We start from the raw sequence: 16594 nt of genomic DNA on the forward strand, positions 1-16594 counted from the left end.
ATGAAACAGGGAAAACCAGTAGACGCTTTGGCTGGTGATGAATTTCTTTCACTGCCTGGGAAGTTTTTGGTTTGTTTTTTGGCATTCATGGCCCAACGCTGTGTCACTGTACAATGAAGCCTGAAGGGCCGTGCTCTGTAATGACACACCATCTGTGATACCAGATCTGATCATAAAAGACAAACCATAGTGGGTACAAGATGCAATCAATTTTATTTAACAGTAGTTAAACATACAAACAAATGAAGGAATATCTTCCTTAATTACCATTAATTTAAATTAACAAAGATTTTCTTTCCAGTTTCTGATACCAAAAGCAATTAATTATTTAACTTTAAATGCAACTGATGATGATGATGATAATAATAATAATAATAATAATAATAATAATAATAATAACATTTTAAAACTATTAATCTTTTCATTGTAACAATAGACCAAGGGCCAGTTGCATAAAACACATACAATACCTGTAAGTGAAGTTTCCCCTTAAGTGGTCCCTTGTGTTTATTGAGATTGAGCAACCATAACATAAGTAAATATGCTAATTAAGTGGAAAGCTGTTGTATTTGATATTGCAGACATTTATACTTTAGGCATTTGATGCAATTTAGTTCTGTGCAATATGTTCTGAAGGCTCTCCTGTGTCTAGCAGCCCTAAGATTTAAAGAAGAGACCTAGCCTGGCCTCAAGGATGCTCCCTGGTGAGCAATCAGGGGTATTGCAGCCTTCTTTGTCCAGTAATAGATGCCCAACAATGTCCCCACCCCAGATGTTTTCTGCACATTTTAATGTATGGTTTGCCACACCCAGGAAGGAGTTCTTATTGCTCTATGCCACAGTGACAGTGTCTTTCCACTGCCAAGACAGTGAAGCCCACATGTCTCTGATACAGCGGGCCACTCCCAATATCAAAATGTCCGTATTTGTTACTGTATTCCTCTCAGTGTTGGACAAATGTTATCGGATTGCTATCTGAGTCTGGTTCCACTATTACTAGTAACCCATAATACTTTCTATCCGCTGTTGTATATACAGGGATGGTTAGACAGAAACTTCACCTTGAAAGTTTCAGTTTACAGTAGTCGCGAGGGCTGTTTCTCCTCCTTGCTTTGAGTTGCTTTACCTTTCTGACTTCCAGAGGGCACAGGATTTTCTTGATTACATAAATCGTATGGAATATAAATACTTCAGCCCTTTTTAAATTGCATTTTAATCCTGCTATTGTATTTGCCCTCTGGGGGCTTACAATTATTCAACATTATTAAATACCACATTAGTACAGCGGGGAGAGGCTTGTGCACCAGAAGATTTACAGCTCACAGGTTGGAGACAATTATACCAACACAACTATTAAACAATTAAAAGCTGTTTCTCCTCTCCCTCAGGGATTGTTGTGTTAAATACTGCATTTATGCACCTGCCCATCTATCATAAGCCTTTTTTAACTGTGTGAGGGTATGTATGTCATATTTAGTGTCCAGTATCGTTTGCTGCCCCATCACACAGCACCACAACAAGGTTTGCTAGCAGGACACAAAATGGAATGAAACAAATCTGATATCTTCATACATTCAGTTATCAAATTTGCACAAAACCAAGATATTCTACCTTTTTTAAAAACAACTGTCTCCAGTGTGTCACATGGTTTTGTCAGTAGTGTCTTAAGATACTTTACCAGAAAGGAAGAGACTCAAACACTGAGACTGAATCCACTATGTGTGTAATGACAAGCTGAGGAACAGGGGGCACAGTGCCAGATATCACGCGCCACAGCAATGCAGTCTTGACAGAAAACATGATATACGAGCACGTCAGGCACAGTTAAAAGGCCACCCTGGGGTTGAGGCAGGTAAAGCAAGGCAGGGCTTGTTTACACAATAAAATACAGAGTCAGCACTCAGTTTGTGTTCCCTCTGACAGACAGCGCTACAGAGTGTTACAGATCAAGTGCTGGAGAGGAGAGGTGAGGTAGGGGAGTTGTTCCTGCATATATAAGGAGTCTGTGCACAGAAGGAGAGAACCTTCGAGCAACACACACACACACACACACACACCCCAGGACTCTGAGATGCAGACAGACAGACAGACGGCAGGGGCGGGCCAAGGTGCTAGGAACAGGTGGCCCCGGGGTAGGTGAGGTAGAGCTGCAGCTGGGCCCTCACACTGCGCACGCACTTGGCCTTCAGCTCCATGATCTCCTCCAGCTTGAGCACGTAGTCTGTAAAATCCTGCCGAGACACAGCAGACAGGGGGTTTAGTCACAGCCCACGACTTTAAGCTTTTATTTGGGTCAAGTGTGCTGAAATGCCCTCTTAACAGTTCTCTCGTCTCTCACCATGTCAGGCTGTAGGCTGAGCAGGGCCTGTTCTCTGCGGCCCAGGGATGCCATCTCCTCCAGCTCCTCATGGTGCGCCTGGACCACCAGCCGCCTGGATGGGAGAAAAGCAGAGAGACACTGAGGGCAACGTGGCTCACATTTAATCTCAACCCATGACAGTCAAGGGTCAGTACAGACGTGAAGACTGAGACACTCTTACTGTGCTCTTCCAAGTGCGTCCTGCTGCTGGGCGAGGCGGAGAGGCTGTCCAGCTCCAGTGGGTGATGGCAGGGAAGGCACGGGAGAGCCGTGCTGTGTGACACCCTGTTCAGCAGCCCGGTCCTCTGGGCTGGGGAGGGAGCCCTGCTCAGACCTAAGAGGACTGCTGGGGTCTGCCTCTGCCATGCCCTCTGAACCAGCCTGAGAAGAGCCCTGGGTGTCAGAGAGCTTCAGCCCCAGGGCCTCCAGCACCTCAGCCCTCAACCTCAGCAGCCGGTAGTCTGCAAGCCCCTCCTGCCACAGCTCAGCGCCCCTCCAGGTCCAGCTCTCACCGGGCCCTGGCTCTTGGCTGGGACTCTGCCCAGGCATCACTGCTGCTGGCGCTGGAAGGATGGGGCTCAACTCTGCTGGGCCCAGCTCCCCTCTGATGCTGCCTGGCTGCCAGACCAGCCCCGGGGAGGAAAAGCCCACCCTGGACCCCTCCTGGGTGGTAGAAGCAGGGGAGAGGCCACTGGGAGGCAGAGGGAAGTCTTCAGAGGGCACGGCAAGATCACTGGCATCGTGGGAAGGGGTGACGCTGGCCTCCAGGGCGGAGCTCTCCAGGAAGCTGCCTGGGATGGGGATCAGACTGAGGGACGGCCGTGTCGCACATACCTCTGACCTCTCCTCACACGGCCGCAGGCCCAGAGCTGTACAGTCTGTGGGAGCACCTGAGAACGAAACGAGGCGAGGACTAGTTTATCCACTGGTTCAAGAATATAGTCTGAGAATGTATCAATCTACTGTTGGGTGGAGGAGTTTTATAATCTGTGAACTATAAAATTACATTGAATCTTATAACTTAGGCAGTTAAATAAAGGCCTAAATAAGTTACCTGCTGTTTCTAGATTCACTGAATTTGATTAAATTTCATAGTGTTTAATTTGAAACAGACAACAGTGTTGGGAATTACATGTCAAGGTTGTGGCTTTCTTTGCAAGTAACCTGGATCAAGCTGCAAATTTCACCTCTGTTCGAACGTATCTGTCTTCCTGCCACAGTGGATTAACTGTTACTTTATAACCACACATATACGGTATATTAGGAGACTGCACTTGTGTTGCTACTCACACTTCACTGCGGTCACTGCAGTGGGAAGGCTGGGCTCCAGTTGTGTGTGTGGCTGCCCCTTGTGGCCATCCTGTGCCATTGCATACTGTGGACTCTGGCCCGGGGGCACCGGGGGTCCCTCTGGAGGGCAGTGCATCTCCTCATTAGGCTCTTCCCGAGTGCCCCCCGCCTGAGAAAGCCCAGGAGATGGAGAGCCGCAGTGGAAGAAGGAGTCCGTCGCTGCCTGCCGTTCGATGTCCAAGAGGGAGATGGTCAGAGGGTCCATTGTGGCGGCAGAATCGTCCGAGTGTGGTGGACAGACACTGCTGCTGTCCTCATGTGCTTCAGTGGCCCCCGTGACCGGTGACATGAGCGTCCTCACTGCATCTCCACCTGCCCCCACCCCACAGAGATCAGCCTCGGTCGGGGGAATATTGACGCAGGCCCTGGGAGGAGACGGGGTCAGGTCTCCCAGCTCATCCGAGAGGACAGAGTTGATTTGCTTGTGGTCAGCAGACAGGTCGTTCAGGTAGCTGCTGCCCTGCTGTTGGTCCCCTGTTGGGGAGTAGGGTTTTTCGGGGGCGTTGTTGCTGGCATTCGACCTGTAGGTGGGTAAATCCTCTTCTGTACTCCAGTCAGAGAGACCTTGGCGGTCCTGCTGCCAGTCCCCCCAGCGTGGCCTTCCTCCCTGACCCCAGCTCTCACTGATCCCGGGCTCTAGCAGTGCAGGTTTGTCGACCACTTCCCTCTCCCGCTGCTGGGGCCTGGACCGATCTTCCCAATCCCCTCTGTCCAGCTCCACGAGATCTCCTCCAGATCCCACTTCAGCACGGCTGTCTCCTGTCCTGCTCCTGTCAAGGTGCACAGGGGCGCAAGGCTCCGATCTGCATCCACAGACGTGGGAGACCTCGGCATGAACACTGACGCTGTCCTCCTCGCTGCTGCTGCCCCCCACCACAGAGAGGGAGTCCTGGCTGCAGTCGCTGGGGCTGTCCTCTGCGGTGTCCTCGGGGGACATGTGGCCGTGCAGCCTGAAGGCCGGGCCCCGGATGGAGTCCAGCTCCATGCTCTGTGCCCGGTACCGGGCCAGCAGCTCCTCTAGAGGCTGGTAGGGCAGCCGGGTTTGCTGCAGAATGTGTGGCTGCTGGAGCTGCTGATGGTACTTTCTCAGGTGGCTCTGCCTCTCCCTCTCCTCCTCGCTCCCTCTTCCCCACTCCCTTCGTCTTTTCCAATCCATGTCATCCCTATTTTTAATCTCCGGCCTCCACTGCATGCACCCCTCTCCTTCCCTCTCCCTCTCCCTCCATCTCTCTATTTCCCCCTCCCTCTGGTGCAGATGGGACTCGGCCCATGGGTGTGAAGTCTCCAGGCCCCCCTGCGCTCTCTTGCTCTCCTGCACTGACACTCCTCCCAAGCTGGAGTCCCGTAGATGCTCTCTGGGCACAGTCTCTTTCCACACGGGCCGCGTCACGGCCTGCGCTTTGTGAGCGACTGAGGCAGAGCCTGCGGAATTCACCCCTCCGTCTCGACGGCCTTGTGCCCACTTCTCCTCCTGTGTGCCTCTATTCAGCGCCCCCCGCCCAACAGCTGTGTGCACCGGCCATGCTTCCCGTGCAGATGCCTGGGCTAGGGTTGTCGTGCCTGTCTTGGGTGTGGAGCAGAGCAGGGTGCCGTTTGTGGAAAATATCCCTGCTTCTGCGTCTCCTGGTAGCAGCCCTGCGGGGTCCCGGGCCCCCTTGAACCCACCCAGCCTTACTTTCTTCGGGGACGTCCTCTCTCTGCAGGGGTTTTTGTTGCGTTTCGGGGAGGGGCTGCCCACCAGCCTACTGGCACCTTTATAACTCGGAGAAGGCTTGACCCCTTTTTTCAGCTCCTTCACCCTACAGCACACATATACAAAACTGTCATTTAAAAAGAATATCTCTCTGTTATAAAGATATGCAAATGACTGACTGAATTACTTCTACAAATGCCCAAGCACCTCTGGCAGCAAGAAGCAGATCACAGAGTCAGTCAATAATCTACTGATGCCAAAACAAATAAAATATGACTTTCTCACATGGCTGTGGTGGATCTGGTATAGTCCAGTTCCCGTGTGACCGACTTGGCAGGACAGAACGGCGCTCACCTATCTGCGTAGCGCAAGGTGTTGAGGGTGTGCTCTGTGGCAATGTAGCTGGGAGAGATGTTCGCTATCATGCAGGTCTTTGAATTCCCCACAAATGAGTCCTTCAGCACCTAGCAGAGCACATTTTCCAAGAACAATGCGATGGAATAAATGCAACATGTACCAACACAAACATAAGCAAAAGATACAAAGATATCACACTTAACAGCAACATCCAATTTGATAAATTATTTTGTTTGGTACATTTTCAACTTTTTTGCAGTTACCACCAAAAAATGTGACCCTAATTAAAAAAAGTTAAAAGGTAAAATATGTATTTATGGCTGAATAATTATGATATACCCCTAATTATTTCTTGCCATTCACTAGAACATTGTTTTCAAAACATTTCAAGCCTTACCTACTTAACATCACATTTTGTGAACATACCAACCCCTTCTGCCCACCCAGCCCATTTTAAACACCTGATGTACACACTTGTGTAACTCTGACAGAAATAATTAATGTATTTAATAGCACATTTCTCTAATATGTGTCTTTTCCAAAACTCTGTGGCACACCATACAATTTGAAATTTTGTATTCGGTCCAGGTAACCTACTGAAGACATATTAAATGGCGTACAGTGATATCACAGTTCAGAATAAAGATCATGAAAGATATTTAGGCCTTAGGCTAATAAATCTGTATTGACTGAAGATGTGAATGTTTTGAGAAAAATGTCGACCCTGCAGTTCTGACCTGTGTGAGTTTGCTCTGCCTGAAGGGCGTGTGGGACTGCTCCTGGTCCAGCGCTCGGATGCACTCTTTCAGCTGAAACACCAACACAAACATCTGTGCCACCTGAACCTTGAAAGTCACCACGTTCATTAATAACATTGATAATCGTGTTCTGCAGCTATGGAGATGGGCCTTCAGGGTCTTTGAGGAGTGTTTGAAACAGTGAACATCTGTAAACCAGTGAAGATCACCAGCCAGGTGCCGACACTCGCTTTCAATCACACTTATGCCTATACTCAGTGTGTAGTTTGCCCCATGCCTACTCCTTGTCCTTGGCAGCAGCGGCACTAAGACAGCACAGTGGAGGCGGCGGAGGGCGGACTCACAGCCAGCAGACTCTGGTTGATCTCTGCTCCCTCCATCTTGGTCTGGCGGTCGGGGTCCCTGGTATCTGCCGCTCTCTCACTGCCGGCCAGGTCAATGAAGGAAATCCTGCAACCAAACAGTCCCCAGTCTGAGCACTGATACTCTGACTACCCTCACAGCCCTGACCAATCAGGACGTGAAGGCAGTGTCAGTCACGTCTCTGTCATGGAGAGTGGTGTCAGAGTTGTGGGATGTGACGTCAGCGCACCCTAGTGGTGGTAGTAGACTGTGTCTGTGTGTCTGTGTGGAGGGGTTGTTTTTTACTGTAGCTGTGCTGTGACTTGGCCCCTGTACGGCACAGCGAGGCCTGGCGGCGGGAGCGTGCTGACCTGCCGATCAGCCTGTGGGAATTGTTCTTGACGTGTATCTGTAAGATGGCGTGGGAGCGAGACGAGTCCGCATTGACGCCGCTGGCTCCCCGGCTGCGCTCTCTGCTGCCCCATGAGATGATCTGCACAGCACAGGGCACACAAAGCGTTACTAACAACACCCCCTTCCCACCATGGACACAAATAAAAAATAAATAAACAAAAGACAACAAACACTGTAAAGATGATCCTCTATCAAATGCCATGGTATTTCAGTTGAATTATATCACCTTTTGAAGTATGCGACATTTGAGTATTTGAAGTTCTTGTGAATAATAATAAGAACAATAAGAATAAATAATAATATTAATAATAAAAAACTGTGATTCAAGATTCATTCTATTCTGTTAATGTACGCACATTTGATTGTTTTTTACCACATAATTTGACTTAGCACTGCGCTGGATATTATACTGCAGGCTAGATTGTTCAGTTTTTCAATAAACGGACAAGAAACAATCGTGAAAAAATTACCTCCAGCAGCGTGGCCACCGACTCCACCCTCTCCTCTCGCAGCCCCACGATCTGGACCACATGATGCCCATCCTCCCTGGCAAACAGCCTGCATGGAGAGAGAGGGGAGGCCTAACATTACACCCCCATCCTGGACAGCATTACACAGTTTCAATTCACACTTTGAAACTTTGAAGCACCCCAGCACACTTTTTGGAAATAAAAAAATAAAGCAGAACAGCACCAACAGCTCTCTCCCACCGAGAAATCCTGCCGTGAACAGGAGGTCTATGTCAAAAATGTCCGGCTTTCGAAGCCCCCTACACGCACCTTTTCCTGTGGTCCAGCAAGTCATACAGCTGCCCGCAGTAAATCTCGAAGAAGCTGATGCAGACGTGCAGCGCGGGGCGGCCGGGTGCCAACTCCCCCAGCTGCTTGAAGATGTCGCGGGCGGCCAGCGCATACAGGCCGGGGCTCCGTGCCGTTCCCATCATGGTGTGTGTCTTCCCTGCGCCCGTCTGCCCGTATGCGAAGCACGTGGCTTTACCACTAAAGTGGGGAGCGAGACAGGGAGCATCAACACAGCTACTCCAGCGCAAACTCATATTCTGATCTGTAAAGCCCTGTAGATGCACGAAAACAATTGGGTACCTTGTTGTTCACATTTTGATCAAGTCCTGATTCTAGTCTACTTCTAGAACTTCCATCTGGCAAATAAATGTTAAAGCGAGGGGGGAGACAATATATTACGAGAGAAAAGTCAAATAGATGCTCAAAACTTCTGTTGGAAAGAAGTTTTGGTCAAGTGCAGGGAATGAAACGTTCATCTTCATCTTCTTAATCAAAGAAGAAAGCAGTCTCTCTGGTGCCACCCTTTGGTCATGGATGTTTGGAAGAGTGGGAATGGAGGAGCAGGGGGAGGAGGTTAGAGTGGGAAAGGAAGAGCAGGGGGAGGAAGTGTTGAACTGCAGTAAATGGGAAGCAAGTCTCCTACCCACTGAAGATGTGCTGGATCAGAGGGGACGCTGTCTTCAGGTACACATCCTCACTGGAGCAAGACTCGTCAAAAACATCGTCAAAATAAAACACGTGCTGAGGAACGGAGAGACCTCTGTTAGGTGTATTAACTGGAGAGCCTGAGACAATATACACAATCTGTTTGAAGTGTGAGCCGATGTGAAAGTGTGTCTGTGCTTGGTATCATCAGACAGACTGTAGCTGTGGAGGAAGCTGGCGAGTATGTGCAGTGCATGCTGGGAATCTCTTGCCTGCAGGATGTACTGAGTCAGGTCCACGGCTTCCTTCTTCTCGTGGACCAGCAGAGACCTGGCATCCCGGATGCTCACCACGTCCACCTCCCCCCGCCTCTCTTCCCCTCGGCCCAGCGGCCGCTTACGCACACACACACGGATCCTGTCCGCCCCCGAAGGACCTGGGATACCACCGGACCCCCTGAAACACAGACCCCAGGAGCTGACAGCCACAGCAACTCAAGTGGAAACAGTAACAGGGCCACACTTTAAATACTAGTCATTGCATTTTATGGATGATTGTTTTTAAAATTACTTTAAAAAATTAATTTTAACTGTTTTTAAAGATTTAGTTGTTTTTAAAACACTAGTTGTTTGGTTTTTTTTTTGGTTTAGTTTTGTTATATTTTTTTGTCAAATACATTGACCGTTTTGGATTTAATTTTAAATGCATTGGACCATTTTGGTTTGTTTTTTATTTTTACCTGTTTAATTGTTTCTTTATTTTGTCCAGTGCATTTTCAGTTATTTTCAATGTATTTGACTTTTATGTTGGTAGCAGTTTGCTTTAATCACGTTTGTTTTGTTGTTTTGTGCACTTGTTTATTTGAAGTTTAGTATTTTGTTTTCGTTAAATCACAAAGATTTAAAAATTAAGTGATTCTAAGAATTGATTTTTAAAATTTTAATCATGAGTATTAAAATTTGTATGAATGTTTTTATTTTTGAAATGTGAAATACTTTTACCAATAAAACAGTATTTTCAATGTATTTTGTGGGAGGGACGGTACATCTGCTTGTTGAATAAGCAGGAGCCAGACCCGAAAGCCATCGCACAGAGAGGCTTGAACCTGGTGAAAGATCACGTCAATCTGGAGATCCATCAGACGGACAAGGAGGAACCCTTTAAGAACTGGAAAATGCAAGATCTGGAGGAGCTCAGAATCCCATGATGGGATACCACCTCCGGGGACGGACACTCCCCCTGCTTGAGCCCGAGTCCAAGACCTTTAAATCTTTTAAATATTTTTTTTATATATATATATATATATATATATATATATATACACTCACCTAAAGGATTATTAGGAACACCTGTTCAATTTCTCATTAATGCAATTATCTAACCAACCAATCACATGGCAGTTGCTTCAATGCATTTAGGGGTGTGGTCCTGGTCAAGACAATCTCCTGAACTCCAAACTGAATGTCTGAATGGGAAAGAAAGGTGATTTAAGCAATTTTGAGCGTGGCATGGTTGTTGGTGCCAGACGGGCCGGTCTGAGTATTTCACAATCTGCTAAGTTACTGGGATTTTCACGCACAACCATTTCTAGGGTTTACAAAGAATGGTGTGAAAAGGGAAAAACATCCAGTATGCGGCAGTCCTGTGGGCGAAAATGCCTTGTTGATGCTAGAGGTCAGAGGAGAATGGGCCGACTGATTCAAGCTGATAGAAGAGCAACTTTGACTGAAATAACCACTTGTTACAACCGAGGTATGCAGCAAAGCATTTGTGAAGCCACAACACGTACAACCTTGAGGCGGATGGGCTACAACAGCAGAAGACCCCACCGGGTACCACTCATCTCCACTACAAATAGGAAAAAGAGGCTACAATTTGCACCAGCTCACCAAAATTGGACAGTTGAAGACTGGAAAAATGTTGCCTGGTCTGATGAGTCTCGATTTCTGTTGAGACATTCAGATGGTAGAGTCAGAATTTGGCGTAAACAGAATGAGAACATGGATCCATCATGCCTTGTTACCACTGTGCAGGCTGGTGGTGGTGGTGTAATGGTGTGGGGGATGTTTTCTTGGCACACTTTAGGCCCCTTAGTGCCAATTGGGCATCGTTTAAATGCCACGGCCTACCTGAGCATTGTTTCTGACCATGTCCATCCCTTTATGACCACCATGTACCCATCCTCTGATGGCTACTTCCAGCAGGATAATGCACCATGTCACAAAGGTCGAATCATTTCAAATTGGTTTCTTGAACATGACAATGAGTTCACTGTACTAAACTGGCCCCCACAGTCACCAGATCTCAACCCATTAGAGCATCTTTGGGATGTGGTGGAACGGGAGCGTCGTGCCCTGGATGTGCATCCCACAAATCTCCATCAACTGCAAGATGCTATCCTATCAATATGGGCCAACATTTCTAAAGAATGCTTTCAGCACCTTGTTGAATCAATGCCACATAGAATTAAGGCAGTTCTGAAGGCGAAAGGGGGTCAAACACAGTATTAGTATGGTGTCCCTAATAATCCTTTAGGTGAGTGTATATATATATATATATATATATATAAAACTGTTTTTAAAGTATTTATAAAGTATTAATGTATATCCTGATTTGTTTCTGTGGTGGTTTTATTTTGTTTATGATTTATCTATTTATCTGGTGTATTGACTGTTATCTTTTCTTTAACGGCATTGGATTGTTTTGTTTGGTTTTTGATGGTTTTGCTAGGTTTTTGTTTTATCCAATGCATTAACCATTAAGTTTTGCAATACACCAGATTCTTTTCCTTACCCTTACGTATTTGAATATTCACTTTTTTGGCACTTGATTTAATCTAATGTAATTATTGTTTTATACACTTGTCACTTTGTTTTGTTTTAAGTTCTGTTCTGCATCAGGATTTTAAATGGTTTTTAGAAATGGATATTAACAAAATTTTAATCATGAGAATTTAATTTTTTGTATGTTTTTATGTTGTTAAATGTAAAATACTCAAACAATAAAAACAGCATTTTCAATGTATTTTGAGCCCTAGTCCAAGTGCTTTTATTATTTTATTCAAGAAAAGTATTGCTTTTAAATTGATTTGAATTGTTTGTAATGTATTTTAAATTCTATATCCTGATTTGTTTTGGTTTATGATCTGTCCGTTGTATTGACCGTTCTTCCTTCTTTAAAAATGCATTAGATTATTTTTGTTTGGTTTTCTTTGTTATGTTTTTTGTTTGTCTAATGCATTTACCATTACGTTTTTCAATGTAACAGTTTTTTTTATTTGAGATTCACTTTTTGCACTTGGTTCTATGAATTTATTGTTTGATTTGAATGCACCTGATCACTTGGTTTTATTTTAGTTCTGAATATGATTTATATCAGGATTTTAAATGATTTTTAGAAATGGATTTAAAACAAAAAATAATTGTAAGTATTAACATTTTGTATGATTTTATTTTTGTAAATGTAAAATACCTTTTACATTTTTTATTTGTAACTCAATAAATAGTATTTTTCCTTGAAGATGATGGGATGATGGGATCCCACCTCTGGGGACGGATACTTCCCCTGCTGCAGCCTGAGTCCAAGTGCTTTTATTCTTTTAAATGAATGTAAATGATTGTATTTTAAAATAATTTGATGATTTTATCGAAATTATTTGTTTGTAAATACACTTGATTTGTTACTACTTTGACTGTTTAGTGGTCTTTGATCTGTCTGATGCATTAGCTGTTCTCCTTTATAAAAATGCATTAGATGGTTTTGTTTGGTTCCATTTTCTGTTCTTTAATTTGTCTAATGCTTTTACTGTTTTTTTACAATGCATCAGATAGTTTTGTTTTGAATTGTTCTTTTAAGGTTTGTGAATTCATGCACTGATAGTTTTATGTATTTGGTTATTTTAGGGCTTGTTTTTTTCATTATGATTTATTTCAGATTTTAATGTTTAGACAATTTTAGAACTGAAGATGCTCGACAGGATAAAAGACAGAATCAAAAGACATCATCCCGGGGGGAATAGAAGATCGGCAACTGGTGAGAGAGCTGCAGGAATTGACACAATTACATTTTAAGTTGCAATGATCAAATAGATGAAGGAGTAACAAGACAGAGGTGCTGGGTACCTGGTCGAGGAGCATGGCAGCCCATAGTTGTAGCCCTGGCTGTGTGCCACCCTGTGTACGAGGGCTGGCTCTTCCTCAGCTGGGCTGCTGGGCCTGTGTGTGGCTGCTGCCCGGCCCTTGCTGTGGCTGTGTTTGTGTAAGGGACGCTCCATGTCGCTGCCATGCCTGGGCTGGGGTCTCGGTGCTTTGGGCTGGGCAGGAGTGCTGAAATCCAGCTGGCGACGGGGGGTGCCCCTCATGGGAGGCGTATTGCTCTCTTCTTCTTCTTCTTCTTCTTCTTTCTCCTGTCCTCCTTGCAGGGCCTTGACCAGCTGAACCAGGTGGAAGAGCCGAGTGCGGTCCTGCATGTGGTGCACGCCCAGCCGCGGGTAGTCGCTCATGGTGAGGTGAGAGAGGTGCCCGGGCCGACGCAGCCCGAGCGCGGTGAACTGGGGGTAGTAGCGCTGCAGCCCAGCCTCGCACAGGCACTCGTACAGACAGGACGCCATCTCACCATGCCCACTCAATCTGCTCCCTGCCAGCCCTGTTATAAAACAGCCCATAAAAATAAAACAATAATAACCACAACGTTCATTCTAGCAGCAATTGTTCACAAACGTTCACACGCACCTGTATACATACTGATCAAACAACTAACTGTATCAGAAATATCATTAAAATTGAAATGAGAGACATAATCTTTTGAAGTCCAGTGGAATCCAAGGAATGGCCAGAATCTCAAGGCTAAGAAAACATGGCATCACCTTGTACCATTGGCTAAAACATTCTTAAAAAGATACCCACCTTAGCATATAAAGCCCTGCAAACAATTTGAACCCTCTGCTGCAAGAACCTATGACAGACCTGTGGTCACGTATTTTTAATGCAGTAATTCTATTAGATGTTGCTGTATCCTGTAGACATACCACTGTGAGGCCAGTCCCACATTACAGTCCTGTCTCCTCTACTTATCTATAATGTTTTCGATTATTTAAGTTAATTTACCTTATCTTTAGAATGCGTTTCGTGAAACTAAAACAAAGGAGTTTTCTCTCTGTCTCTGGTCCTCGGCGTCCCCTCCACACTACGCTCTGTCTCACGGCTGCTGTCTCATGCTGTCCAGTATTGAAACTCTATCAGTGGGGCAGTATGAAATATCACAGGATAATTATAGATACACCAGCGCAGCTGTGGTGCTGTGCTAGACAGCTGCAGTCTGAAGCACACAGGGGCATGGCATGAGGAATGTAATGTACAGTAAGGCAGGACACAGTGCAATAAACCCAGCCAGAGAGTGAATATGCCAGCTGTGTCAGAGCATTATACACCCTGCATCTGCACAACACTGTTCATCACATTAAGTTGTGGTGCTGTTTGCAGGATGCTATACAAAGAAAAGGCCTCTTTCCATTTAAATTCCCAAACTATGTAGAAGTAGCAAAAACCTTCAGGATCTTGTTCTTTACATAAACTGCGTCGTTAGATTTGCCACTTTAAAATCTAAGCAGTTACTTTGCTTCAGCAAGAAGCTTTGAAAATAATCCGTTTAGACGAGCCAAGTCAATACTCCAACCTTGCTAGTCTCCCTTAAACACACAAGTCACAGCATTGCAGCCAAATATGTGCAGAGTGCAGATGCATGTTTGAGTTGCCACTTCTCCCTTATTATTACGACTTTTTGTACCAACCTCGGCGCTGACTTTGAACTTTAACCCAAGTAATGCAGGGCATCAGAAACAATCAATCGCTGGAATCGGTTCAGTAAACGACGTATATGTTGTGTTAAAAACCTTAGCGGCACATTTCCGGCAAAATACTTAAAACACGATATTAGCAAACTGTGCACACGCATTGGCAAAAGACACAAAGTAACCATCCCTTATCCGTCAGCACTGAAACTGCCAAGAAGAGTTTAAAGTGAGCTCTCCTTAATTGAGTCTGTACGGAAACAAAAATACTTACCAGCTTGTAAGCCCAGAGAGGATGCTAATAAAGTTAGCAACTCTATACGCTGTCAAGTAATGATTGTGTTGAATTCATTAGCTAACGCGTTCACGCTTAACTGCTTTTCAGAGTTTTCACTACATCAGACAAATATATAATAATATAAGTATATAAGTCAAACGACGCGTCGGATCTCAGGCTAGTCTGTTGCCGCCGCTTCCCTGGTCTCCATAGCAACACGGCCGCGCTCCAAACCGCGCGCGCGCTCTGTCCCGCGTGCGACTCCAGCCAATCGGGGTCCACCTCCAGAACCTCTGCGACCTGAGTGACAGCCGGACACACCACTCATGACGGGCCACTGACACTGAGAGGCGGGGATTAGTGAAACAGCGGTCGTGATAGGACAGAAAGCGGTACGGCGAGCCAATCAGTGAGTATTTCTGGTCCAAGGCGGAAGCGCGCCTCAAACTGTGCGCTCCAAAAAAGCTGTTACTACCGACCTGTAATGATTGCGTTGCAGGTGTTCACGATTTATACCTAATGTACCGGGTCTCAGATTTGCACAATCATGTAAACAAAAGCCGGTCTCTAATAAACGCCGGGTTACTTGACTATGTTTTATTAATAAGGAAAAGGGAAATCGATACAGTTTCTAAAGATGCATTAACACGTTTGAAAGAACCTCCCACAAAACCTCCCATTTAGGTACACTTTTATTTTTTGCATCTTTCTTCTTTTCACTAACTATATATAGCGTATATTAATTAAACAACACCATCACGTGTGTTTTCATTAGGTTATTTCTAACTTGATATGCATATGCGTATATTACTGTATATTTGTATTCCTGTGAATTGTAGTGATTGAACTGTCAGTTGCGACATATTATTATAAAAGTCCTTTGCTTGTACGTACTGCAGGTGGATGGCGATGCTCTGCGAAATTGAAGTGTGTACAGCAGATCATGTGTCGTATACACTGCCATGTGAAATGCCCCGTTGAGCTGCAATCATAAGGCAGTCACAGAGATGAGGGATGAGGTCTGTTGTGAATTGACAGCTGGGTGCGAGTCGTGTGAAGCCGAGTAAGAGACTTCGGTGTGCTCATGGGCAGAGCAGGCGGAACACGCCTGATGCTCGTCAGTTTGAAGCTCGTGTTCACAGCGCTTCATTGAGATTCGTGTTTTGTTCAGAACGGGATTGACTTTTAGTATCAATTAGCCAGGATTGGAGTGTGTATCTTGCGTTGCTTTCCATGAATGAGAAATGAAGAGTGAGCGTTTAGCTTTGTAGGGCGGGGTTCGGTGGAGATTGTAAGGGACCGAAGAAACGAGTAGAAACGGTGAGAGGAGGGGAGAACTTAGCGAGACAGCAGCTCACAGTCACAGTGACGCTTGCAGGCGTAATGGAAAGCGCGGAGCCGCAGGGGCGCCTGTGAGCAGCGCAAGAGCATCTGTCTTTGTACCGCGGGATCAGGGGAGAGCGCGAACGCAGTCCCCCACTACCAGAAATTATGCAGTCGAGATTCCCACATTTGGGGAATTCGCAGGGGTCAGCACAGCCGGAGTGCAATGGCCGAGCCTCGCCCTGGGTGAACCACCTTCATGATCATGGTGTCTCCCCTGCCAGGTAAGTATGAGTTGTACACGGGCCGGCCCACACCCTGCCTCAGAGCGGGTTCTTCCGTCACACGGTGGGGTACTGTGCGCCACGCCCCTTGATTGCACATCTTCTCTACACGGGAGTGTCGATACTGGTGGTCCTTTGGGTTTGCTGTAACTGCGTCATGTATTGATGAGAAAGATTAGGCAACACTTGAGGTACACTTTTACC

General features: G+C 46.0%; 1 protein-coding gene and 1 non-coding gene across 2 annotated transcripts; both read right to left on the reverse strand.

Moving 5' to 3' along the window:
* Positions 1-249: 249 nt before the first annotated feature.
* LOC136755274 (kinesin-like protein KIF24) lies at positions 250-14976 on the reverse strand. The gene is made up of 14 exons (XM_066711741.1): positions 14781-14976; positions 12825-13362; positions 8991-9174; positions 8717-8814; positions 8053-8271; positions 7744-7831; positions 7231-7352; positions 6862-6967; positions 6497-6568; positions 5757-5866; positions 3650-5508; positions 2541-3249; positions 2339-2432; positions 250-2231 (listed from the first exon to the last, which is right to left on the reverse strand). Exons 2-14 carry the CDS (start codon positions 13325-13327, stop codon positions 2112-2114), a joined length of 4284 nt encoding a protein of 1427 aa, XP_066567838.1. The 5' UTR covers positions 13328-13362; positions 14781-14976; the 3' UTR covers positions 250-2111.
* A 1258-nt stretch (positions 14977-16234) lies between these two features.
* On the reverse strand, positions 16235-16398 carry LOC136757776 (U1 spliceosomal RNA). The gene has a single exon (XR_010819600.1). It is a non-coding gene; the product is annotated as a U1 spliceosomal RNA (small nuclear RNA).
* Between the last annotated feature and the right edge of the window lie 196 nt (positions 16399-16594).

The sequence above is a fragment of the Amia ocellicauda genome, chromosome 8 (assembly GCF_036373705.1).
Source record: "Amia ocellicauda isolate fAmiCal2 chromosome 8, fAmiCal2.hap1, whole genome shotgun sequence".
Lineage (NCBI taxonomy): Eukaryota > Metazoa > Chordata > Actinopteri > Amiiformes > Amiidae > Amia > Amia ocellicauda.

Coding starts and splice junctions, on each gene's coding strand:
- LOC136755274 (XM_066711741.1), bottom strand. CDS start 13,327: ATGGCGTCCTGTCTGTACGAGTGCCTGTGCGAGGCTGGGCTGCAGCGC. Junction 7,832..8,052: donor TTGCTGGACCACAGGAAAAG/GTGCGTGTAGGG, acceptor CTCTCCATGCAG/GCTGTTTGCCAGGGAGGATG. Junction 6,968..7,230: donor TCCCACAGGCTGATCGGCAG/GTCAGCACGCTC, acceptor GTTTGGTTGCAG/GATTTCCTTCATTGACCTGG.